General features: G+C 34.2%; 8 protein-coding genes across 8 annotated transcripts; 4 read left to right on the top strand and 4 right to left on the bottom strand.

Annotated features, from left to right (window-relative positions):
• Nucleotides 1–366: 366 nt before the first annotated feature.
• ARP6 (Arp6p) lies at nt 367–1,671 on the bottom strand (the record flags this gene model as incomplete). The annotated part of the gene is made up of 1 exon (XM_041551397.1): nt 367–1,671. The coding sequence occupies one exon, from the start codon at nt 1,669–1,671 to the stop codon at nt 367–369; it is 1,305 nt and encodes a 434-aa protein (XP_041407331.1).
• A 367-nt stretch (nt 1,672–2,038) lies between these two features.
• On the top strand, nt 2,039–6,358 carry SMC4 (condensin subunit SMC4; the record flags this gene model as incomplete). The annotated part of the gene is made up of 1 exon (XM_041551396.1): nt 2,039–6,358. The coding sequence occupies one exon, from the start codon at nt 2,039–2,041 to the stop codon at nt 6,356–6,358; it is 4,320 nt and encodes a 1,439-aa protein (XP_041407330.1).
• Nucleotides 6,359–6,494: 136 nt separating this feature from the next.
• Nucleotides 6,495–15,485, bottom strand: CSF1 (Csf1p; the record flags this gene model as incomplete). The annotated part of the gene is made up of 1 exon (XM_041551395.1): nt 6,495–15,485. One exon carries the CDS (start codon nt 15,483–15,485, stop codon nt 6,495–6,497), a length of 8,991 nt encoding a protein of 2,996 aa, XP_041407329.1.
• Nucleotides 15,486–16,091: 606 nt separating this feature from the next.
• On the bottom strand, nt 16,092–17,774 carry KABA2_06S06468 (uncharacterized protein; the record flags this gene model as incomplete). Its single annotated transcript, XM_041551394.1, has 1 exon — nt 16,092–17,774. One exon carries the CDS (start codon nt 17,772–17,774, stop codon nt 16,092–16,094), a length of 1,683 nt encoding a protein of 560 aa, XP_041407328.1.
• A 2,061-nt stretch (nt 17,775–19,835) lies between these two features.
• On the top strand, nt 19,836–21,131 carry XDJ1 (Xdj1p; the record flags this gene model as incomplete). The annotated part of the gene is made up of 1 exon (XM_041551393.1): nt 19,836–21,131. The coding sequence occupies one exon, from the start codon at nt 19,836–19,838 to the stop codon at nt 21,129–21,131; it is 1,296 nt and encodes a 431-aa protein (XP_041407327.1).
• Nucleotides 21,132–21,368: 237 nt separating this feature from the next.
• GEP5 (Gep5p) lies at nt 21,369–22,286 on the top strand (the record flags this gene model as incomplete). Its single annotated transcript, XM_041551392.1, has 1 exon — nt 21,369–22,286. One exon carries the CDS (start codon nt 21,369–21,371, stop codon nt 22,284–22,286), a length of 918 nt encoding a protein of 305 aa, XP_041407326.1.
• An 893-nt stretch (nt 22,287–23,179) lies between these two features.
• On the top strand, nt 23,180–26,029 carry SUL2 (sulfate permease; the record flags this gene model as incomplete). Its single annotated transcript, XM_041551391.1, has 1 exon — nt 23,180–26,029. One exon carries the CDS (start codon nt 23,180–23,182, stop codon nt 26,027–26,029), a length of 2,850 nt encoding a protein of 949 aa, XP_041407325.1.
• Nucleotides 26,030–26,445: 416 nt separating this feature from the next.
• Nucleotides 26,446–27,198, bottom strand: NYV1 (Nyv1p; the record flags this gene model as incomplete). Its single annotated transcript, XM_041551390.1, has 1 exon — nt 26,446–27,198. The coding sequence occupies one exon, from the start codon at nt 27,196–27,198 to the stop codon at nt 26,446–26,448; it is 753 nt and encodes a 250-aa protein (XP_041407324.1).
• Nucleotides 27,199–27,552: the final 354 nt, after the last annotated feature.

Raw genomic sequence — 27,552 nt, 5'->3', positions numbered from 1 at the left:
AATTGATGATTACTTCATTCTCAAATTGAATAAGAGATCTCTTCACTTTTCCTAAAGGTGTCGATCAACTATTAAGAATCGCTTTTTCCCAGTTGAGTGTTCTTTCAACTTTTCGCACTCCGCGTGCGCGCCCATCGTTTTTTGCCGCGCCAAAACAGGAAATTCGTCAACACCGCTATAGAGTAAAACGACAATTGGCGCGTCAAACTTGCGTGCAAGTTGTCTTCGAAGCCAAAAACAATCCGCAAATTTGCGAATTTGGTTCAATTTTCATTCAATATGAGGGTAATATCAATAAAAAACACAAGGTCTTTAATAATGGGAGAGAGAGAGAGAGAGAGAGAGAGACTAAGTTAAATGCCCAAGCTATATCCAGGTTTGGTATCCAAATCTGTTCTTTGTACACCATTCAGCGCCATGTTCCAGATATTCCTCTCTTGTCACCCTATTCTTCCTATACGTTTCAGTCTGAGCGAATGCTTGCATAGCTTCCCATCCAAATAACGAACAGTCACCCTTTGGAAGGGCAATCCGGCATGTCCAGTCTGTTGGTAGTTGTCTTTGTAACTCACTACATAATCTTGATCCAAAATTTGGTAAATTGAAGTTACCGCCTGTACAAACTATGTTGCTGACCATTAATGGCCTAATTACTTCTGGCAACATCGATAAACTCTCTAGAATCGTCTCTACAATACCTGGCTTTAATAATTGTGCAATCTCTGGATGGAAAAATGTCTCTGGGATTGAGAATAGTTCATCTCTTAACGTAATACTTTGACCATTATCTGCCAATGGATGAATCGAATCAACAACATACCCCATAACACTTGTTTGGAAATCGGGTAATGCATATACTACGGAACTTTCATCTTTCTTCTTGAAACTGTCAAAATAAGACGTTGGGCTAACAAATAAACATTTTTCTTTAATTTCATCGACTAATATACTTTCATCCATCATGTTATAGTGACGAAAGGATAAAGTTTCCTTTAATAGTCCATTTAAAAACCTTCCACCAATATCTAACTTCTTAACAGCCTTATATACTGGAATACCTTTTATAACGGGAACGATATATGTACAGTCAAATCCCGAATCTATCACAAGTTGATAATCTCTATAGTCCTTTTTTGTACCTTTACCTGCATCATCGTGATTGTCATAAAAGCGTTTGGTTTCCAACGAATCGTCTATATCCTTTCCTGATATGATTCTGTATTTATCACTAGAAATAAACGGTATAAATCCTGCTGTACATGTTTTGTACATACTTTTAAAATCATATTCTTCAAACACAACTTGATCTGTGTGCTTACCTAGTTCAGGGACTGTGATACAAGCTTCACTCAAAACCAAATCCTTCTGTGATGAATCAATAATATCAAAACCATCAAATTCATCGGGGTTAAAAAGACAGTAATCCCATATGTGACTTTCCAACTCCCATGAAACCAATTGTCCGAGTTCATGTGGTCTTCTTATGGTCGCTGAAGATATATCTTTAATCCTCTCAACCTGATTCGAAAGATAAGAGACACCATATTTATCTTTTACCAAACAATTATGTGCGATTAATGGTTTACAAATTGGTTTGTTCTTTCCATCTTCTGCCAACCCAAATTTGATATTGTAGGATCCATTGTCAATTACCACCGGATTTCCCTCCATAATTCGTTATAAAGATCGCAGAAAAAGATGCAGGAATGTTTCTTCTAATTATTCCCTTATTCGCTTAAATCAAAATAGAACCTGAACACATTATACACCATATGCTTCCCTTAAATTTGCAGGTCCTGATAGTTTTATCTGAACTCTTTGTTATTCGATGCATTTCAATACATTCAATAAATTACGTGAAAAAAAAAAAGGCGAAACGCTTTTTTTGGAAACATAAACAAATGGATCTGTAGTCAATTAATCTGCAATATAAACAAACCCCCATCGCAGTCTAAAACTCTCAAACATATAAAAAGTGACACGACCATCTGATACTAGAGTTAAGTATACTCATTATAACTACATATACAGTATCAATATGTCTGACAGTCCTTTGAGCAAGAAACAGAAACGCGATTTAGAAGAAAAAACGCCCGAACCTGCCTCACTTCCGGATGTAACACCGACCCATTCCCATACGTCTGAAAGCATTTCAAATGATGAAAATGACGATATTGAAGCTATGCCATCCAATATATCTTATTCGAAATCTAGGACACCTAGAAAATTAGTGATTGGCTCAACCGATAATAGATTTGCCTTTTCACAGCCGTTAAATTCAAATCCAACTTCATCACTCCAAGTACCGACATTACAACCTCCATTGACACAACAAAGTCGGTCTGGGCGTAAAATTAAAGCGTATTCACAATCACCACCGAGATCACCTGGCAGATCTCAAGGTAGATCACCTACCAGAAAATTAGAATTGATTCAATTATCACCAATTAAAAACAGTAGAGTTGAATTACAGAAATTATATAGTGCACACAATTTGAAACTGAAAAAGGAAGGAAGATTATATATTAATAAATTGGTTTTAAATGATTTTAAATCGTACGCTGGGAGACAAGTAGTTGGCCCATTTAGTACTAGTTTTTCTGCAATCGTTGGCCCTAACGGTTCCGGGAAATCAAATGTTATTGATTCAATGTTATTTGTTTTTGGATTTCGTGCGAATAAGATGAGACAAGATAGATTGGCTGACTTGATTCATAAATCTGAAAAATATCCAAATCTTCCGTCATGTTCAATAGAGGTTCATTTTCAATATGTCAACGACCTCCCGGATGGTTCAACAAAGGTTGATACTGAGAAGGGCGATTTAGTCATTACCAGAAGAGCTTTTAAAAACAACTCTTCTAAATATTATATTAATGGCAAAGAAAGTAACTATAAAACTGTAACAGAGTTATTGAAACAAGAAGGTATTGACTTAGATCATAAAAGATTTTTAATTCTACAAGGTGAAGTTGAAAATATTTCACAAATGAAAGCCAAGGCCGAGAAGAATAATGACGACGGTTTGCTGGAATATTTGGAGGATATAATCGGTACAACTAAGTATAAACCCTTGATTGAACAGAATGCGGCAGAGATGGAATCTTTAAACGATATCTGTATTGAAAAAGAGAACAGATTTGAAATCGTCGATCGAGATAAGACGTCGTTAGAAAAGGATAAAGATGCAGCACTTGAATATTTAAAAAAGGAGAAACAACTTACTTTAGCTAGATCAAAGAAATTACAACTTCAAATATTCGAATCCAATATGAAGTTGAAGAATTCTTTAGATAAGGTCACCGAATTGAATTCACAGTTAGAACGAGAAAAGGAAAAATTTGAGTCTCAACAACAACAGATTTCTTCACTGGTAGAATCACATGATCGAAAGAATAAAGAATTAAATAAAATTGCTTCCGAAGAGAAAGATATGAATAAGGACAAAAGAGAGAAAAAAACGAAGGAAGTATCCGTTGAAGAAATGTTGAAAAATTTATCACACAAGAAAAGAAAAGCTGAAAAGTCTCTAAAATCAACACAAGAGAAGATTAGCGAATGCGAGACACAGTTGTCAAATTTTGAAGAAGAGTCTACAGAGGATGAAGAAATATTACAGAACTTAAATACTGAGTTGGAAGAAGAGAAAATCAAATTGGAAAATATTAAAATTTCCTTAAAGGAAAAAACTAGCAACATATCCGAAGATATCACAAAATATGAAAACGAATTAGAACCATGGAAAGTTAAGATGCAGGAGAAAACACTACAGATACAACTGATGGAATCCGAGATATCCGTCCTACAAGAAGTGCAGATGGACTTGGAGAAAGATATAGCTAATACTAAGAGCGAGATCAACTCCAAGGCACAAGCTATTGATGAGAACCAAAAAATGGACGAAAAACTAATTGACGAACAACAAGCTTTAAAGAAAGAAATATCTGTAGGTGAAAGAGAATGTAGAACAGCTAAAGAAAAATTGAAAGATATGCAGTCTGTACTAAACACACAAAGACAACGAGCTGCCGAGGCAAGATCTGCTCTATCTAGCGTTCAAAATAAAAATAAGGTTTTTGCAGCACTTTCAAGATTGCAAAAATCTGGTCGTATATCTGGTTTCCACGGTAGATTAGGTGATTTGGGTATTATACCTAAAAAATATGATATTGCTATCTCAACTGCATGTCCTCGTCTAGATGATATAGTTGTGGAGACAGTTGAATGTGGCCAACAATGTATCGAATATTTGAGAAAGAATAAATTAGGTTATGCAAGGTTTATCTTATTGGATAAATTAAGACATATGAACACCAATCCAATTCAAACTCCAATTGATGTACCCCGTCTATTCGATCTTATACAGCCACAACAAGAAAAGTTTATTCAGGCCTTCTATTCAGTTCTAAGAGATACTTTGGTTGCCAAGGATCTTAACCAGGCAAATAACGTTGCTTATGGCAAGAGGAGGTACAGAGTCGTTACTCTAGATGGTCAACTCATTGATATTTCTGGTACAATGAGTGGTGGTGGGAACCAGGTATCACGTGGTTTGATGAAATTGGGAGATAAATCTACTGTTCAGATGGAAATGTATACTGCTGACGACGTACATAAGATTGAAAATGAACTAGACGAGAGAGAAAAGAATTTTAAAGTAGCAAATGATACATACCACGAAATGGAAATGGAACTCACAAGGCTAAAGGATAGGGAACCTCTAGTTGAATTGGAAATATCGAAGTTATCCTTAGATCTAGACTCCTTAAAAAGTGAAGTTCAGATTCTTAATAAAAGTCTTGAACAAAAACTCACATCATATGCGACCGCCCAAAACAATAATGACGAGGTCAATGAAGCCGAGGGAAAGCTTAATAATCTTAGAAAGGAACTATCCGACTTAGAAAATCAAACCAAGAAAACTCAAGAAAAACTTCAACAATTAAGGGAGAAGATCATGGAAATTGGTGGGATAAATTTGCAATTGCAAAATTCAAAAGTAACTTCGCTTTCAGATCGAATCGACACCACACAACGTAAATTAAAAAAGAAAAAATCAGAGATAAAGAAAAAAGGAAATGAGATCAAGAAATTGAAGAAAACACTTGACACTACAATGATTGAACTGAATTCGAGCGAAATAGAGATAACTAAGTTAGAAAGTCATCTTTTAGAGACAAAAGAAATCATTTCACAATTAGAAATTGCTCTAGAGAGCATGCTAACCAAAAAAGAAGATGCGGACGATAAAATCAAGGAGCTCAAAGAAAAAATATCTGAATTTGAATTAGATCAGAACCAGTACCAATCGTTTAAACTTGAAGTCGAGAACAAATTAGAAAAATTAAACAAACTCGTCAATTATGTGAAAAAAGAAATCAAGGATTTTGATACGGATTTGAATAATTTATCGATAAGAGATGTAACAAAAATTTTACAACAGTTAGATGAAGAAAAAACTGAAAATTTATCTAAAGGAACAGATGAAATATTATCCAAGGAAAATACCTCCAATGGATCACCCAGTACGCAAACAAATACAAATGAACATACCGAGCCTAATGTTAACTATCCTGAAAAAAATGATGATGGTAATAATAACAACATTAATGATGATTCCATGGATGTCGACGCGCCACAGGGTGAAATTTCTGAAGGCATACAAAAACTAAGCGAGTCTGATCTTCAGAATATTGACAAGGATAGATTAGACCAAGAAATCATTGCCCTGGAGGAGTACCTCAATACCACCAACGCAAATATTGACATCTTAGAGGAGTATGTAAAAAGATTAATTGAATATAGAAGCAGGAAAAATGACCTAAATGATGCTATTGAAAAAAGGGATAAGATTGGAAAGATACTAGAAGATTTAAAAACTAAAAGATACGATGAGTTCATGAAAGGTTTTGGTATCATTTCAATGACATTGAAGGAAATGTACCAAATGATCACAATGGGTGGTAATGCAGAATTGGAATTGGTTGATAGTTTAGATCCTTTTTCAGAAGGTGTTACATTCAGCGTGATGCCACCCAGGAAGAGTTGGAGAAACATTACCAATCTGTCAGGAGGTGAAAAAACACTGAGTTCATTAGCTTTGGTATTTGCTTTGCACAAGTACAAGCCAACACCATTATATGTAATGGACGAAATTGATGCAGCTCTTGATTTTAGGAACGTTTCTATTGTTGCAAATTATATAAAGGAAAGTACGAAGAATGCTCAATTTGTTGTTATTTCGTTAAGAAACAACATGTTTGAACTAGCTCAACAACTTGTTGGTATATATAAGAGGGATAATATGACAAAAAGTGTCACCCTACAGAACGAAGACATTTTTGGAGAGAGTGTCTAGATGCGTGCGTTGGATATTTATGAAACGAACTATGGAACCCTCAAGAATATATATATATGAATATAATCTTAAAAAAAATAAAGTATTACAGTTATATATATTAAGTTCTTAGATTGTCCATATTAAACTATGGTAACTATTGAGAATGTCCGATAATACTAGCGTATTGTTGTTCGGCAGTGTGCACAATCTGTTGCACGGGTTTTATTACTGTTAGATGAGTAAACATCGGTAGTCTTTTTCTGTTAACACCAAACCATTCTAATGGTGGGGTAGCATCACCTAAATCTTTAATCTGAGGCATATCAATTTTCGGATCACGGAGCGCAACATAAATGAACTTAGAAATACTTTCTTCCTCTTTCAATCTTTTCTCGACGTCTTCTTCATTATCCAGAGCAATGTCGGCAACATTTTGTGAGTGACGCACTGCCATGGCTCTTACATGTGTAGCCCACATTTCCTTTATGAAATTGACTGGACCTAAATTCCATTTAACACCAACTTTTTCACCAAAGGTACAGTCATATATAAATTCCAAAATATTACTATCTCCTTCTTGCCATGTCGTCATACTTATATCGACCATTGGCATTTCAACAATCGTACCCCCTGTGATATGTGAGGCATATTCCATATATTGTTCAACAGAAATTTTTGATACTGTGTCTTCATCCATTTCCTTCTTAGATGTAGATAATGCAACGTAGGCATCACGAACAAGTAAGCTAAGGTCTGTTTTGACTTTTGGACCAGAATGTGTCCCGGAACTTGCAGATAATTTACCAATATTAATCACTAGAACTTCAATATCATATAAGGAAATTGGAGATATTTGTATGTTTAGAGTGGAGATATCCACAGAAACATCTGTTTGCAAAAGATTTAATGATTTAATAACGTCACTATACGTATCTTGGTTTCTTGTCTCAGACGAATTAGATTCCCGTAATGTTTCTAGATATGAAATCTTATTGTCTTGTCTCATACGCATTATAGTATTGTACAGATCAACAATGTTGGCTGCCACCAAAGCTGTTGAACAAACATTGATAGATTCACAGGTAACGCGTACCTTTAGTAAATCAGGCATAATGTTATTGATATCCATTTCACTATGTAGATGGAACTTTGTATTAAATATCGTACCAATAAGGAACATGTGATAATCAAATGCAGCTTTTACAGAAATATTATCAATATTAGCCGAAAGTGACACCAGTGGGTACTTGTGTTCAAACAACTCATTTGGCCAGTTAACCTCAATAATTGAAGAAGCACCAATCACCTCTAAGACACCACTCAATCTACCCTTGGATAGTAAGCGAATATCATCAATGAATGTGTAAAGTAATTGCCTCTTATCCTGATAATGATCTGAAGCTACCCATGTCCTCTTCAATTTCAAAGAGATCAGACCTAACGAAGAACCTAAATCAACATCCCCATTTATATTTGTAAAGATTAATGTGAACGACCATGGTGTATCAATATTAATACTGGCGACCTTTGGGATAGAAAGATGACTACTTTCTCTTGATATATTTCGAAGTGGCTTGCTCCTCAAAAGACTGCTTAACATCCAAATATCTAAAAATAGATAGAGATTTTGGAGTTGCTTCATATTGAAATACACGTTCACGTCAGAAATAAGACCTAAACCGAATATATTAATAACGTCAGGATGTGTAAATATCATTGTCAAATTTATTAAATCGACATTGAACGAGGTACTTGCTTCTCTAGAAAAGACATGCTTAATTGACGCCTCTGTATTTTTAATAACCAAGGATATGTTAAATGGATCAGAATCTTCTTTCTCATTTGTAGTTATGTCGAATGTAAAAGAACCAAAACCAATGTCAGACTGAACCTTGGCTTTAGGTTCACAACTTAAGCTTAATTTTTGTTCGTCCGATGTAATCTTAAATGCCATATCGAATGGATCTAGTAAACGCTTGTAGTCAATACTAGAGTTTGTAGATGTAGGTTTAATAACTGGTTTCTTCATTTCAAGTTTTTCATTATCATTATATCTTGTAACAATATTTTGCAGTTGCACAATAAATGCAGCAATTAGGGGTGCACATTTCGCATAAAGAAGATTATATGTACTTTCAATATTAACCAACCCTCTTATCCAATGAGGTTTCTTGGCATCTGGGTAATGTTTATAATTTAGATATATTTGTACACCCGGGCTCTTAACTTCGAAAGATGGATCTAATTTTGACTCATAATCGTGAATTGAATAAACCTTGAAAACACCACCATCATATTGGAATTGACAGTTGATAGACCTTATACCTGAAAACAGAGGTGCAAAAGTTTTGGTCGGATCCATAGACTTGTGATCAGTGTTTTTCTTTTTGTTCTTCGACGGTTGCATTTTAATCAAGCTATGTTTCAAGTGCTGGAAAAGTTCCATCGATTTAACACACGACTCAATAACTTCAATAACCAATGGTAAAAAATTAACGTCCAGCGCTTCACCACGAAATCTAACATAAACATCTCTCAATTCATCTATTTTTTCGAACCAATAAGAAATTTGCATATTGGGCAAATAACTTCTATTTATACGTTCTTTTTCGTTACCTTGTGAATAAAAAGTCGATGAAGTATTTCCGTTAGCTACTGAAAGAAATGCTTCTATCAGAGTTAATTTACCAAAACCCTTTTCATAAGCTGAAAATAGCCTGCTGAATCCTAACATAACACCTGGTTCCTTACCACTTCGATCCTGGAAGATCCAACCAACACAGAAATTGTAGGAAAGAATATGGATAGAGGATAGTTTCAAAGGTGATTCAGATGTCCCGGTATTATCCGTCTTCATGATATCATTAAGTGTTTTGTAATTCCATAAATTCTGAATTCTGTTCTCTCTATAATAATCATACAAGGTCATCAGTTGATGGTTACCCCAAATTAAACGGACGAACGAGAACGGTGAGAAGCAGACTCTGAAATGATTACTCTCCAGTTCAAATGATTTGTCGGAATCTGCTGCCTTCTGAGTCGTTGAAAACTTCAATGATAAATCCAGTATCTTAGATAATCCTGAAGGAACATCACGATCTTTAATCAAGAACAATATATTTTGGGCTGACAGCTGTCCAGAGACTTCATCGTCATTCTCGCCTTTAATATCGTCGAGATCTGCATACGACCCAAGCAGGGAATGGAATTCCAGAACAAAGAAAGTGGTGGATATAGGAATCAAAATACCTAGATATGTTATATCAGCATCAAAAATGCACCTCTTCTTATTTGAAGAAGAATAGTCTTTCCCAACAGCTAATCTTTGAAAGATTGGAATTAATTTCTCAAATTGGGCAAAACTCTGAGATGCAATACGTTCATCTTGCAGGAAACTTGAGATCATTCTGTGAGGTTCCGAGAAAGTCAATTTTGCAATAGAAGCCGACAAGCCAATATTGAAACTTGTACTTTGTTCATTATTAATGTCATATTTCAGTTGTAAATCCCCCAATGATATTCTGAAATATTGTTGTTTTGTGAAGTTGGAGCTTACATAGATATCCGTATCCCAAACATTAAGGATAATATCTTGAGTATCATATTTTTTAAAGATAATTTCGACCTTTCTAATCTCACTACGACATTGAAATGGTGAAAGGGGCATTACTTCAACACTGACATTGGATAAAAAGAAAAGTATTTCTGCATTTATCTTGTGGTCATTAAGATACGAACTATTGATCGTCTTTTTTGAAGGTTTCCAAGTTTTCTTTATTTGTTGGATCGTTGCTTCTATTTCACCAATCGACTTTACTAACACATCAGTATTAGCCATTGCTCTTAAATGTAAATCACTACATTGCGCATTAATAACAAAAGTTGGTTGATTTGACCAAGATTCTGCAGTGGCCGATACGGACAAATCATGGAATTGACCCTCGGCAAGAACCACACCTCTGTGCTTTAGCCACAGTTCTGAAGTTTCTGAAAATAAAATTATGGAACCTGCGTGCGATGTATATTCTTTTGGACTTTCCCATAACATACTTACGGTCCCCCCATTGATCGTATTAACTATGTTAGTTTTTCCAACTACCAACTGTAATTCACTATGACCAAAAAGCATAGCAACGTTTAATTTAAATGTTTTTGAAAGTGTACTGACTCGTTTTAATTGATTCTCATCTTCGCTCTTAAGTACTGGAAGTAATTCTTGCATTTTAATTAGCTTGTCACTGAATTTACCCTTAATAGTTCCTATCTTACCGGTTACATTGATGAATTTCTCACGATTGATACCAAGTTCAGAAAATTGAGGTGTTTGTTCTAACAAAAAATCTGCGTCTGTAACAACAAAATTATGATCCACTTCATAGCCTTTTGTATAAACAGTGATAAAAAATGACGCTATACTCGCTTTAACAATTCTCCTTAACGAATTCTCATTTTGTTTAGTTTGTCCTTCCAAAAATAATTTGTTATATATGTAGGATCTTGCCACATCTGAAAATTCCCAGTTTCTCCAATTGGAAAACACATTCATAAATATTTCCTTTGCATCCTTTAATGTGTTAACCTTTTTATCCTTGAATGACGAATCAATAGTTTGATCCCAATTATCTGGAAGGTAGGTCAAAATATGACGTAGACGGGTAATAATTTTCCAACTTCGATTTTCTCTAATATGTCCTCGAGATAATCTCATTATAAATGCAGGTTTAGTAATAACATAAGAATCGTGGCTAATCTGGTAATGTTCGCTTGCAGCAGTTAATTTAGATATTAAAGATTTACGAGATCCGGTTCTCAATGTTTGGATGTTGTTAAACGTCTCTGTAACCTCTTTGATAAATTTATCTTGAACACTAAAAAATTCGAATAACCATTCAACTTGTGATTCGTCCACAGTAAAATCAATTGACGTGATCTTGACCGAGTTTGTCTGATCCTCAGTTGTAGTAGACCAGGCTTCTGCACCCTCCATGACAAGTGACAAAGCAGGTGGTCTTTCTTCCTCGAGAACTTTTGTATCCCGCTCATTAATGGTTATTCTGACAGATTTAGATTTCATCAATAATGTGAGGTCCTTGACCCTTTTCTCCCTATTTTCTTCAATTTCCCTCTCTGACATCTCAAAATCAATTTTGTCCAGGAATAATTCTATACCACTTTCTTCTTTAATACCCCAGAATATGTCAAAATATAAAATTCTCAATTTAACATTTGTAATAATAGAACTACCTTCATTTAGCTTTCCCAAATTATTGACAATACCAATTTCTATACCATCTAAAACACCAATTATAGACTCAGTATAGAAATCTTTCAAAAATTGTTGTAAATATTTCCCTACGTTAGGATTTAATTCCATGGAAATATAGCTAATATCAAAAACTAAGTCAGATTGGTCGATACTCATTTCGTCACCCATATCCATAATATTGTTGTTCAAAGAAGCCATATCTACACGTTTCATTACAGTGAAATCAGATTGTTTAGTTGATGTTTTTGTGAGATACCCTGTATCTGAGGTTTGGTTCTCGAAGTCACTCTTAACAGGAGATAGAACTTCTAACAGTGAGGAATATTCTCCCAAAAATTCTTCAATTATAATGTCAATCGTCTCTGGTAAAACGGGTAAAGCTAATGACGGCAGTGAGCACGATGGGACAATATCCCCAAACCGGTCGTTATATACAGATAAATTTTGATATTCTTCTGGTAATAAAAATGATACTCTATGGAAGGCAGAATCACTCATTGTGATATAATTCCTTTGTTTGATAATATTTTCACGGAAATCTTTGGTCTTCGAAAAATTACTAAAGTTAAATTTCGTTTCAAAGTTAAAAAAACATACGATTTCATTTTCTGCTGTAAATGCATAAAGGGATACCTTCAAGTTTGGCAATGTAATATCTTGTCTGTTAGAATATCTATCGTTCATGAAATCAATAGAACTGACACATAGGTCATTCAATCTAAATGATAAAAATGACTTTGGCTCTGGTGTATTCAAAACAATTTCAAGCGAACTAACATTGAGTGTAACCGATGTCATATCATCAACTATATCCTTCTGATATAGTAGAATATTTTCCAGGTCATCATGACCAAATTTAATCTTTTGAATTGCAAGACCAAGACCTTTGACAATTTCTAAAGTAGAATTAATATTAATATCACCAATATCAATACCCCATTTACAAAAATAAGTATGTTCTTCGGGGGGTAGTCCATACATTCTATGCCCAGCAACAGATAATGCGGACAAGGTACCAAAACTAGAATAATCTGTTCCATTGTTTTTCCGAACACATTCATAAATGTCGTTAGATTGTTTGCCCATGAATCTTCTCAGAGTGATATTATCTATTGTTGCCAAAATATCCATGTAATAACTATTGTTTCTTATGTCGACCACAAGTTCACTAAAATGCATACCAATACACGGATCGGCATTGTAATTTGTTTCTGGAAGAATCAATGCACCCTCAATCACGGAAAATGTAAACCAAACTTCTGATTCGTTTTCGGTCCTTTTGAGTTGAGAAGGTGATATATTCTTGTTTTTTACATTAATATCAGCGTTCTTGTTAAAATTTGTAGCCATTCCTGAAAATGAACCACCATCATCAATGTCTGTACTGGGTATAAAATCGTTAGTGTTTGACGAAATTAAATTCTCCGTATATTCCTCGGACGTGATGAAGTGAGAGAAATCACCAAAATAATTTGCCTGCACATTCATAATATATCTAATCACAAACCCGTAACAATGAAGTGTTGTAGATTTACTCACACAATCAATTATTATCTCATCAACGTTGTCAATACCTAATCTCATGTAATGAACATAAGAACCGCTAGCTGTAAAATCATATGATCTACCCACTTCTTTATGTTTCATAAATTCGTTAAGAGTATTCCAAGGTGGAGCATTTAGTAACAATCTATACATTGGCGTGAATATCTTGTAATCAATCTTAGAGCATGTATTCGTAATGCTAACATTTGGGACGGATACGTCAATCGTTAATTTATCACCATGAAGTGACAAATAACAGTTTTCGTTAAAATCTAGCGGATTATTTATAATGTTATGATCATTAACGTTTAAGTAGATCGAATAACCGTCCATAAGCCACGATAATTCAAATAATGATGGTCTGAATTGTTCATATATTGACGATGAACTAGCAGTAAAATCTGTAACAATATCACTAATTAATGTCATATGCTCCCTCAGTAGGAAAATCTCTGACTGGGCTGATGACATAGTGACCTTCCATTTGTATTGTTCATTCCAACCTAAAGGATAATGCATAAGAAAACCAAAATCAAAGTATTGGCATTTTAGGAAAATATCATGATTTACACTCGACCTAATTTCATTATTAACAAGATGTATATTAATATTATTTTTAATACCTTCGGCTGTCGGACTTAGAACAAACATTACCTCAGCACTAGAATCCTTAGAAAATTTTAAATCTGTCCACCCAAATGGTCTATACTCATCCTTCGTTTCTTTATAATGTGTTAAAAATGCCACATCCTTACTGGATTCCCTAGTTGGCACACGCCACGTAGTATCATCTAACATGGCAATTGACATACTAAAAATAGTATATATTCTTCTCGAACCTGGCGATAATTTTTGAACAGGTTTCTGAGATTTGAAGACGGATGGCATTAGCAAAGCCTGAATATGACCTAGTTGTCTCTGTGCCCATGGCCCATATGAGATGGAACCACCGTTAATTTGCATGTCTAAATGGTTCGTCGGGGGCGCACCATTATTACCAACATCCGGTCCATCGACACCTGATATGGTTCTATGAGCTCCATGAGGCACCAGACCGGGAATTGCTACTTCATAGGTAATATCAACGTTGGGTGATTTTACTATCGTAGAAGATTTTGCATATTCATGACTTGTAAAATCGAACTCAATATCATCAAGTTCATTATTTATGCTTTCTCTTCCCACACCTTTGTATAAGGATAAACCTTGCCATTTTTGGAAAAAGATGGCATCCGTTGCTTCATTCTTGTTCTTTTTGTGAGTCAAACCCAAAGGTCTAGTAATCAGTCCAGTGACGACAGAAAATCTTTTCCAAAGTTTTGATAACTTCCCTTTATTCAATTTAAATTTAATTGATACCTCTTCATTATATCCAATATTCGGTTTCATTGCGACTACCATGTTCTTAAATTGTAATTTGTAACTCATAGTGAAAATATCTAATTTTGAGTCAGGGAGTCTGTAATCAACGTTACCACAACCACTATCAGCACTTAACACAATCAAAGAAGGCGTAAATTTATTTCCTAAAACAACAGAAACGTGTTTCAATTTCAATTCTATTGGTAAGAACTTTAAAAATGAATATGAATTAAGTTTTTTCTGCGGTTGACTGAATGTTCTGTCATTATGTGTTCCAGACCCTAGGGAATCATTGGGTAAATCACTAGAGTGCTCTACATCTTCATCTATTTTGGTTTCTTCGCTAGCACTATTGCTAGTAGAATTGAAGGATTCTTTTTGATCCATATTATTAGAACTCGTAAGATCATCACAACCAGTGCCATAATCACTAAAATTATTTTCTGAAAGGAATTTTGAAAATTTCTGTTTCTCCTCCTTTGAGAAGAGATTTATAATATTGTCATAGGATACCTTCCTATTATACGCGAAAATCTCAACACCATCACATTCAATCAGAAATCTACATGGTAGTTTCTCATTTCCCGATTCTTCTTGTTCTATATCATCAGAATGCTTAGATTCATCTGCAAACTGTGATTGTCTTGCCCTAAAAATCCAATATCGCCACGTTATACAACCTTGTAGAAATGACGTTGTATGATCTTTTTCTATTATTGTTAAGTTTTTAAAAAATATACGACCACCTAACAATGAGAACCGTATTGATTCCAGATTTATTTTGACTTTGAAATGTTTCCATACGATCCATTCCAATGCCAAATTTATGATGTATGCAAATGCCCTGTTTAAATAAAAAATTACTGTTAAACATAAGATCACGACAAGGATCCAGTCAACTAGGAATACCCAACTAAAATTCCTTCCTCCATTAAGGGAAATATTATCAAATTCACTTATCGTTTCAATCATCCTTGCATTGGGTGTCCCCGTGATATGCTTTATAATATGCCTATGCTTATGCTTTTATATATGCCTGTTGATGGAAAGAAAACTTTAAAATACGGGTATTGTAAATAAAGTGTTTTGAAATATACGTATGATGACGAAATGATGCTATGAGTGTCTTTATGACAATATTAAGATATTCTTACACTATCAACAATCTCCGTTCTTCATTAATTTGTAAATAACGTTTAGTTCTAGAATGCATCTCATTTTCTATTTTTTTTTTCGCTTTCCATTATTACCTTCACCGCCTTGAAAGATGAACGTTTTGTAAGACACCAAATTCAATATTTTATTTAGAGAGGCCTTAAAATAGAGACAATTTGAAGAAACGTAGACTATGGAAATTATTTTATGATGTCAAAAAATTGTTACAACAATTTACCAAGATCACATATCACAAGAGTAATACGTTAGATAAAAGATATAATCTATTATATTGTATGAGACATATATGTTTATGTATTTACGTAATAACACAATCGCTGAATAAGTAATGCAAAGATTAACAATTTTCTTGTTATGATTTTATGTAAAAATCATTTTATCAGCTATTTTATTTTTCTTACTTTAGTCACGGAACTTGTTGAAAAATTCCTTATGGAATTTAGCCCAGTCCTTAATCCATTTCTCACCTGGGGCCAAAAATGTAGTTCTTAGATGGTATGTGCCATTGACTTGACCGAAACCAGAACCTGGAACGGTACAAATACCAGTAGCTTCTAGTAATGATTTACAGTAGAATTCATCTGGAGTCATATCTAGATGATGAGCCTTTTGAACGGCCTTGAATGGCATTTGAATATTAGGGAACAAATACATGGCACCTTGAGGTTTTTGACAATCGATACCTTCTAAACTTTTGAAAGTTTTGTACAGTAATTGGGATCTCTTATCCAATTCTGAATGAATGGCAGATCTTTCTAGTTGATCTTGTTCGTAGGATTCGTCACCTTTTTGAGGTGGGGAAACCATTAAATCAATCAATACTTGACCTGTAACAACTGGACATAATGAGATGGAAGCTAATTTTAAGAGCACTTGTCTGATCTCTGGTCTGAAACCAGTAAGTTCCATATAACCACCTCTTTGACCACATTCACCGGAGACACCCTTGGAAGTAGAATGCAATGATGCCAATTGAACATCGTCAAATTGACCTGGATGGTTATGTTGAAGTTCTCTTAGAACCTTTTTCATGGAGATGAATTTGACGTCACCAAAGATGTTTTCTTGATAAACTTCATCAGCAATGACGACTATACCATGTTTAGAGGCGATTTCGAAAATCTTAGCGATAGATTCTCTAGATAAGACAGCACCCGTTGGATTACCTGGATTTATGACAACTAAGACAGAAGGTTTAATACCATCTGCAATAGCCTTATTGACAACCTTTTCGATATCTACCATATTAGTAGACCATCCAGTCTTTTCCTCCAAATAGTATGGTAATGCATGTGTGTTGTTTAGAGCCAAAGTAGCTGTGTATAATGGATATTGTGGGATTGGGATAAGAACACCGGTTTCATGACCTCTACTTAAAGTAGATAGTAAATAATTCACGGCAGCGGAAGCACCAGCAGTTAAGAAGATATCTTCTGGATAAGCTGGTTCATCTTCATCCCTTTTTGTTATGAAATCAGCGACCGTTTCTCTGATTTCGTAAACACCTTGAGAGTTTGAGTAAGCACCGACAGATCCACCTATGGCATTCAATAGATGTCTAGCCCGCTTTATAGCATCGGGCTTGTATTCCTTGGTTGAACCAGATTTCTCTAGGGACTCTAATAAGTTTGGATATTGTACCAAAGATAGTACTTGTCTATAGAAAGTCAATGGTTTTTGATTTAATTGTTGGGGGTTACCAATATTAGCGTTAATAATTCTATCAAATGGTAACGATTTAGGGTCCTTTTGTAATTGTATTTTTAATTCTTCGGCTCTCATTGGAATAGAACCTCTGACGGCGTATTTGGCGTTTAGAACGGATTCATTCAGATCTTGAATAGCCAAAGGTTCAGCAGGTTCGAAATTATATTTAGTTTTCATAACTTTCTTGGCAGGTTGTGCTTTAAGTGAGCCCGTCACTGGACCAGTATGAAAACTCTTTAGATTGTAAACTGGATAATTTATTAGAATTGATGGGGACATATTAGTTTTATTAATGTATGATGATATGTATGCAGATTTTTGAATGGTTTTCTTCCATAATGAGGAAGAGTTTCTTAATAATAACAAAGACTGGGACATAATGAGAATAAAATGAATAGGTACTGTTATATTTATATGTTTTCCAGACAGTATATTGAAACAAACAAACAATTAGTAATTATACGTAATACGTAATAACAATAAATTGCAATGGTACGGAGTTGAGTAGTTTTAGAGTTTAGGACTAAGTGACAACTATCTCTATAAAGGCAAACAAATAAACGTACTAAAAGGTTAAAACCGTTTGAGTTAGTCGAGAGCGGAGAGAGGAGAGAGGAAGAAGAGAGGGGAGAGGGGAGATACTTTAATTATATTGAGTATTCCTAAAGAAGACGTAAGTTACGTATTTTTTCTTCTTCTTCTTCTTGTAAATAGAGGAATGAAATAAAAAAAAATGTACAGAAATAATATCGAACTACCCCAGATTTAATTAGGATCGGTTGGTATATCAATAATCTGTTCAGATGAGAGAATAATATGTCTTCAATACTTCGGAGTAAATTTGTTTTTTGTATCTCGTTATTATTGTAGATATCTGACAAAACAAAAGTACGTGATCGAGTTCTTTTTTAAATTTGTACAACTCTTAAAGTGAAGGAAATAAAAAAGATGAAAGATGTAAAGGGATGTAGATAATGAAAAGCTTAATGTTTAAAACGTGTGACGTCAAATGAAATTAATATCAAAAATAAAACAAAATCTCTTCTTGAGCGAAAATAAATAAAAGTATGTGCTACTGGTTACTTCTACCGATGAAACTGAATGGGAAAATAAGGAGTACAATAATCCGAGGACTTCAGCGAAAAACAAACACAAAAAATATACGTAATCAAATATATGATGTTTTCTCGAGGTTTTTTTTAGTATAAACCAAATAGGAAACCAAGGGGGGAGGGGGAGGGAGGAGCAGTGAAATGAATAAGTAGATAAATGAATAAATGAATAAATATCTTCTTTTTCTCAAAGTACTTCGTAACACCGATCTTTTCTTAATAGGGGCAGGATGTGGAACGGTTTACAGATGTTATATATGGTAATAATAATATCTCTGTATAGATGGGAAGTGGCCAAAAGAAATAGCAAAATATATGTATATTATTGGGATATTGATTTGTTCGATTTATAAAATCAAAATGATAAACAAATTTAACAGAGTTTCTTTTAGTATATATATATTATTCTTATAATATCGAATTATAATTCAATTAGCTGAAATGTTACTAGATATTTAGAGGACTAGTTCCATGTCAAGAACAACTTTTCGACATGATGCCAATAATCCATTGACTTATATATATGCATATGTTGTTAGTTGTCGTTCACAGAGTGTAAATTTTTTTTATGAGCAAAAAACAAACAGACAAATTATGATTCATATACACAGAATACCCCACAGAAAGACAACATCTCGTGAGAAGAGACGTGAATTTTTTTTCTTATTCTACTACTGCAAAGAAAAAAAAACAAAGGATTGATCAGTCAAATTATTGTAGTCTCTTATCTGTGTAAAATGAGAGCAATTAGATAGGCAGAGAGACAACTGTCCATAGTAAAAATATAAATCATAATAAAATTAAGAACTGATACCAATTTATGTCAAAAGTGGACTACTTCAAAGAAATTAGTCGACAAACGGAGTATGTAATAACAATGACTTTGATATGAGGGTACTAAATGCATCTAGCCAGAATAACGAATCAAAGACACACACACACAGAGTCTCATAGAGATAACTGAAGTGAACGTCTTTTTCTTGCTTCTTACGTGTGGTGGTTACGCAACTTTTATTTATCTTCTGAATACTTCTTTTAATTATTATATATTCAGCTGTTATATGTGCGATATGTTGTGGTGTGTGGGTGACACCGCATGTATAACCACGACAGTCACGTGAACAAATATTTCCAACCCTAATATTAGGGTTGGAAATATAATTTAAGTGGCAATCGCCAATGTTGAAACTCTACAAGCCATTCCCATGAAAATTTAGCAGCATTCTCAATAACTTTTTTTTAAAAGTGACAGTGGAACCAATATTATGATGAGGTTGTTACGTCAACTGGTCCTCGTCCCCCCTTAACACAACTGTATCACACTATTATGAATCCATATGAGGTGTTAGAGATTAGTGAAGAGGCTACCGAGGTTGAAATTAGGAAAGCTTATAAGAAACAGGCATTACGTTACCATCCGGATAAAGTCATCGATCCAGCAGAGAAAGAAGCTAACGAGATCAAATTCAAAGAAATTACCCATGCTTACGAGATTTTGACTAACAAGGACTCTAACAATGGTTTCTTTGGAGGTGATGAGTACGATAATGAGGATGATGCCGATTTTAGAAATTTCTTCACACAGGATTTTAATGGTGGACCACCACCTCCACCACCTCAGACAAAGAACCCCGATGTTATAATCGAAATCGAATTGACAACCACAGAATTGTATAATGGTAAGAATATTAAATTCCAATTATCCAGAGCAATGGTATGTGGGACATGTGAAGGGAACGGTTGGAGACGTCGCAAAAATGGGAATCTATATGAACCACCATTGATCGATTGTTCCAAATGTCATGGAAAAGGTTTTACTGAGAGAACTATGAGGACACCATTTGGGTTCAGTACGGTACAAAGGCTAGCATGTACGAAATGTGCTTCTATTGGGAAAGTTAGAGCAAGACCAAATTCCGAAAAGAATAGATGTAAGAAATGCCATGGGGAGGGATTGGTACAAGTCTCGGAAACAGTCACAGTGTCTGTCCCTAGAGGTTATACAGCTAATGATAGAATAACTTTACATAAACAAGCCGATCAAACTTTAGATGGGAAAGATCCTGGAGACATCGTCTTTGTTATAAAGGAGAAGGCGACGTCAACAACAGGAAATATGAAGAGGCATGATAAAGACCTGTTCATGTCTACAACAGTGACACTGATGGAAGCAATTGGTGGCTTCCAGGACAAATATCTTATGAAGACATATGACAGTAGAACCTTAACATGGTCGACCCCAAGTGGTAAAGTGCTTAGACCGGGCGATATAATAAAAGTATCTGGTGAAGGGTGGCCTATTTCTACCGATAAAACTTCACATTCAGTGACCTTCGGAGATCTATATGTCACCATTAATATCGAGTTTCCACCGGATAATTGGGTGAACGAAAAGAACGATCTATTACAATTACGAAACATTTTACCTGGTGTCAAAAAATCAAAGGAGGATACAATGCCAATAGATGCAAAGAATTGTGAACATATCAATTCATTTGAAATTGTCCATGAATTACCAAAGGATGAACCTAATACAAGTGATAACGATAATCGACAAGAAGGTGAAGCTAATCCGCATCCGCATCCGCATCCGCAGGGAGTCCCGGAATGTTCTACCCAATAATTGCTAAAGGAAGCTAACTCAACTACACTATTATATCTAACGGCACCGGCATGTAAATAACATTATATATATAAATAAATATATATAGAAAATTATGCATTAATATCAAAAATTTGTGATTATTATGGGACTACATCAATGTTTATTTTTCTCACTATGACATTTCGCGATGTCATTATTTTCATCCCAATAAAAAAACCCAAAAAGAATAAATAAAAAAATAAAAGAGAGAGAGAGATGGAAAATATAGATAAATACATTTCAACGGAACATACTCATATATCATTACAATCAAGGAAACCACACTTCAGTTTTACGGTAAATATGTCCATATTACAAGCATTGAGAAACATTCCGTTACACGCATCGACCACGGCACTAATTGAGAAACGTATCTTATTAAATCAACATGCTACCGAAAATGAAAAACTTCGATTACATGAATTAGTCAAACGTTTTACCATTGCAAGAAAGACTACTCAGAAGAACAAAGCCGCCGAGGAACTAATATATATGACATACTTCCATTGGACGAACACTGTTCCCGCTTACTTGAAAGTATTTGAGACACGATACGATGATTTACTTAACTATTGGCCTATCGATAAAGATTCAGAACATTTAAAAGATAAGAAAGTTCCAATTTTAAGAGACCTATGGTTAAGAAATGACAGCCAGGCAATCCAATTGACGTTAGACCATATGTCTAAGCAGGATCCAAATTGTCCCATAGATATGTTTAAACCAATATTCGAACAATTTCAATTTTTAATGAGTGAGCCTCAATTACAACGTCGGAAACTAGGTAAAACGGCTAGAGTACCGGCATTACTATTACCTATGAATGTATTAGGTAAAGATATTCCATCCTGTCGTGCAAATAATTTATTAAAAGAACAAATCAATGATGTCAAAACGATTCTAACCATCGATAACCCAATACTGGCACCAGACGTAGCCCAAGACTTACTCAATTTGTCTAACAACTACGACCACACAATGAATAGAAAAATTAGCAGACGGTACCGCTTAGTGTCGAAGTATGGTTACTCATGGATCAAACCTTGCAATGGTGATAAACCGAAGTTAGCCTCCCTTTGTGGATCGGAGTTCACATCCTATTTGGAACAACCAGAATTTGAACAGATCACGTGAACTATCCCAGTCACGTGCTATTGTGTAATTAACTCCGAGAATGTTTTTTTCCCTATTGTGAACAATGAATAATAAAGGACGGACCCGTCCTGACGAAGAAAGAAAGCACTAAACACTCACACCGAGATTATATCTGAATGCATAAATTTTTTGTTTTTGCCTCGGCCGAATAAATCACCACCACCACCACCACCAACAGAGATATAGATGCCACAATTGTGGGAGGACCACCCCGCCATACAAAGCCAAAAGGAAAAAGATGCGGCGACTGCAATTAGAAGAGAGATAAGAATAAAGAGATATTCAACTAGCAGATAATCTGATTATCTTTATTACATCGATTTGGCATAGTGGTTGTACTGTGAGATAATTACCACTGTGGTAACGGAAGAGGGAATGATAAAAAGTATGGCTTCTTTTGCTATTATCCTTAATTATTCATATTACTGTTATGCGAAGGATGGTGATGAGTAATTGGCGGTGGAAGGAGCCATATATTTGCCATTCATTATGCATAAGACAAATGTTTAGATTAGATTGTTCTTAATCACTAACTTCAGGATATGTACGTGATAGACACTATATTTCATTAATGCAGATGATCTCAAATGTTCGAAATTGTTTATCTAATTATATAAAAGGAATAAGGTTCCCTTGAAATATATTTATCATGTAGAAATGTGGAATGTTTCTTTTAACTAGTTTAACTTGTAAATAACATATACTAATAATAAGAATTAACTTACAATAGATTCAGTTCGTTCAAGAATACAAAAAGATAATAAGGATATTCACATTTTTTTAGCTATCAGTTTTTTTATTTAAAAATTCTGTATACATATATTTCAACATAATCTTAATATCCTTACATATTTAAAAAGCCAATTTCAACAATGGCTGAGGAACAATTAGACGGAGATTCACGTCGTCGGTATCAATTTGATGAAGGAAATATTGAAGAAAATTTAGAATTACCTGATTACAGAGGAAGTAACGATTTTAGTGATGAAGCTAACCTAGATGATCTAGAAGAACAATATAATCAATACAAAGATGAAGAAAATACTAATACTAACACAATCACGGCTAATCATTCATCAAATAATCAAAATAATCAATATGATACCTCTAAAAAATCAAATGCAAAGATAAGTCAAATTTCATTTTTAAATGATTCTAATGTAGACAGTGGTTCAAATATTAATATTCCTTCATTCTATGAACACAAATTATCATTCAAAGAATACTACCGTCACGATTTAAAAGAATACTGTAGTTGGAAGTCTGTAGGGAATTATTGTCTTTCAATATTCCCTGTAGTTCAATGGATGCCACATTACAATTACATGTGGTTTATCCAGGATTTAATTGCTGGTATTACTATTGGGTGTGTGCTTGTACCACAATCTATGTCTTATGCCCAAATTGCTACTTTACCACCACAATATGGTCTTTATTCTTCATTCATCGGTGCTTTCATATATTCTTTATTTGCTACTTCCAAGGATGTTTGTATTGGTCCAGTCGCTGTCATGTCATTAGAGACTGCAAAAGTTGTTGCCAAAGTCACAGCAAAATTATCTGCCGACTCTGATATTACCGCTCCTATAATCGCCACTACTTTGGCATTTTTATGTGGTATCATTGCATTGGGTGTTGGCCTATTAAGACTTGGTTTCCTTGTGGAATTAATTTCTTTAAATGCAGTGTCAGGTTTTATGACTGGGTCCGCTTTAAGCATTATGAGTGGCCAAGTTCCATCATTAATGGGTTATAGTTCCAAGTTAAATACAAGACAATCCACTTATAAAGTTATCATCGAAACTTTAAAACATTTACCAGATACAAAATTAGATGCGGTATTCGGATTAATTCCTTTGGTAATATTATACGTTTGGAAATGGTGGTGTAATAACATGGGTCCAAAATTAGCAGAAAGACATTACGGAAGGAAAAACCCCAAATTGAATTTCTTTATTCAAAAGTTTTATTTTTATGCTCAAGCCTGTAGAAATGCTATCGTGATCATCGTTTTCACTTGTATCTCTTGGGCTATCACTAGAGGTAAGACTAAAGCTGAAAGAAGAATTAAAGTGTTAGGTACCGTGCCATCTGGTTTGAAAGATGTTGGGGTCTTCGATTTACGCGATGATCTAATGTCCAAAATTGCACCAGAATTACCAGCCTCTGTTATTGTCTTATTATTAGAACATATATCTATTGCTAAATCATTTGGTAGAGTTAACGATTATAAAATTGTTCCAGATCAAGAATTGATCGCTATTGGTGTCACCAATTTGTTAGGTACTTTTTTTATGGCCTATCCTGCTACTGGTTCATTCTCAAGATCAGCTTTAAAGGCTAAATGTAACGTTAAGACTCCATTCTCAGGTATTATAAGTGGTGCTTGTGTTTTATTGGCGCTTTATTGTTTAACAGGAGCTTTCTTTTATATACCTTCTGCTACATTGTCTGCTGTTATTATTCACGCCGTTTCTGATTTAGTCGCTTCTTACCAAACCTCATGGAATTTTTGGAAGATGAATCCATTAGACTTTCTATGTTTTATTGTTACCGTATTTATTACTGTTTTCTCTTCTATTGAAAATGGTATTTATTTTGCTATGTGTTGGTCTGCTGCTTTGTTAATCCTAAAAGTTACTTTCCCAGCTGGTAAATTCCTTGGTTACATTCAAATTGCTGAAGTGGTCAATGGTAACGTTATCAACGATCCATCGATTATAATATCTGAGCCGTTATCTGAAAATGACGAAGAAGACAGTAATATTGATTCCACTAAAGAAGACACATCTCGTTTTGCAAAAATTAAAGGTAAAATGTTTTCATCTTCTAAAAAGAGTCAAAACAAAGAATTCAATAGTGATGAGTACAAGAAAAATCTATATGAAACAATAAATCAAAATGAAGCTAACGAGTCTACTTCAAAGTTGAACTATTATAACAAATGGGTACCATTTGATCATGCATACACCAAAGAATTAAATCCAGATTGCCATATATTAGCGCCACCACCAGGAATATTGGTATACCGACTATCTGACAGTTACACATACTTAAACTGTTCTAGACATTTTGATATTTTATTTGATGAAGTCAAGAAACAGACAAAGAGAGGTAAATTGATTCAACACTCAAAGAAATCCGACCGTCCGTGGAACGATCCTGGCCCTTGGGAGCCACCAACATTTTACAAAGGGTTATTCAAGAGGGGTAAGTTATCATGGTTTTCTAAAAATAAAAAGAAAGAAAGTGATAGTGAGGATATTGCTTCCGGTATTAACCAAAACACTAATCTAGATACCGGTGTTGTTATTGATGAAAGACCACTATTGAAAATTATTTGTTTAGATTTCTCTCAAGTTTCACAAGTTGATGCTACTGCTTTACAATCTCTGGTAGATTTAAGAAAATCTATCAATAAGTATGCTGATAGACAAGTAGAGTTCCATTTTTCCGGTATCACATCACCATGGGTGAAAAGAGGTTTGGTAAACATGAAATTCGGTAAGCTAAATGAAGAGTTCAGTGATGAATCTATAATAACAGGTCATACTAGTTATCATTTGGCCAGATCTCAAAAGGGTTCAGATGATAGTAGTAACCTCGATGATTCATTTGAGGATTTAGAGAGTAGAACAACTTATCAAGTCAATGCTGCTTCAGGTACTAATTTACCATTCTTCCATTTAGATATTCCAGATTTTTCCAAATGGAATATCTAATTACTTTTAATATCCATTAGTCAAATATTCTTTGCATAAATGAAGTTATAGTCCTTTTTCATATTTATTTCTTTCCATAATTTGGACACATTTATAAACCTATATATATATTCTAATATCAGTTTTTTAAAAATTATCAATTAATAATATTTGATTTCTTAGAGTACCATAAATAATATTAATATTATTTACAATCTAAATCAAAAGAGGTCACATAATACATATGCATGTACATATATATTTACTCTTTGTTATCATAAACAGTCAATAATTTAGAGTTAATCAACAGTGAGCAGACAAAAAATGTAATAGGAATGAAACCTACTTATAAACTCATTGTAAAAAACCACAAGAGCAAGTCGACTAATTTATGCATATTCATTTTTAAAATCGAGTTAAAATAACCACAACATATCTTAGAGAACGTAATAAAATATGAATAGCGCACTCACAATTAGAATGATTGCAAAAATCAATAGTGTGGTATTCTTCATTCTTTGCCACCATAATCTATCATTTATTCTAGCTGATTTCCTTTTAAATCCGCTACTATTGTTATTCAATTTCGAGGTCTTATCAACTAATAACGATACTCTTTCTTGTCTTTGTAAAAATTTATCGATATTATCATTCATCACTTGGATAACATCTTGAATATCAGCCTCTGCTTGATCGCTGACATCAACTCCCGTTCCATCACTGGTCAAGTTTTGTTTCTTGAATGTTAGAAGTTCTTCATGGAATTTGTCTAAAATTTCTCCTATATGTACTCGAAGTTCAATGTTAGAATCATTCTTTTTATATTCTTCTTGTTTTAAATCACTCAGTATCCGTAGAGGTAAAATCTTTGGGGTGTCAACCTTAGTGAAGCACACATATATTTCATTTGTGTCTAATGCTGTGGAATAAAAACAGTCATAATCGTCAACCAAAGTAGTCGAGACTTTAGTTACTTTGTTGCCTTCTAAAGATACCACTTTCGGTAGTACTAAATCTTGAATCAATTTATGGAACACTTCTGGCTTGATAGTGTTTGTACTAGTTCCAGTGGAACCATAATTTGGATTAGAATCACCACTACTATCATCACCTAGTGACGTGTCAAAATAAGCCGACAATGACCTCCCATTCTTAAATATTTCCAGATATGTTATATTAAACCTTTTCATAATGTTTTATTTGGTTACCTAAGTTCGAATATTTCTTCTGCCAGTCTATTTTTATCGTTATTCCCCTATGAACTCCTTAAAAAATTAATAATAACCCTCTCGTTATCAGTCTCAATATAACGAAAAAAACAAATGCTTAATGGATCTAAAAATCACAATAACTAAATAAACAAAGTACTCTTTTAGTACTTTATAAACTTGTAAACTCTATAAATGTATAGAAACTTAAGTCACTTTCGTTTATACCAAATGTTGCGACTGTAAATATTTATTGTTATTGACAGATTACCTCCTAAAGCAGAACGCTTTTCCCTTTATTTTTATCTTTTTTGATTTTCAATATTCGTAGCTGCA

Source organism: Maudiozyma barnettii (genome assembly GCF_903064755.1).
Source record: "Maudiozyma barnettii strain CLIB 1767 genome assembly, contig: KABA2_06, whole genome shotgun sequence".
Classification (NCBI taxonomy): Eukaryota; Fungi; Ascomycota; class Saccharomycetes; order Saccharomycetales; family Saccharomycetaceae; genus Maudiozyma; species Maudiozyma barnettii.
Note: the sequence above shows the minus strand (reverse complement) of the source record. Positions and strands in the feature narration are given on the sequence as shown.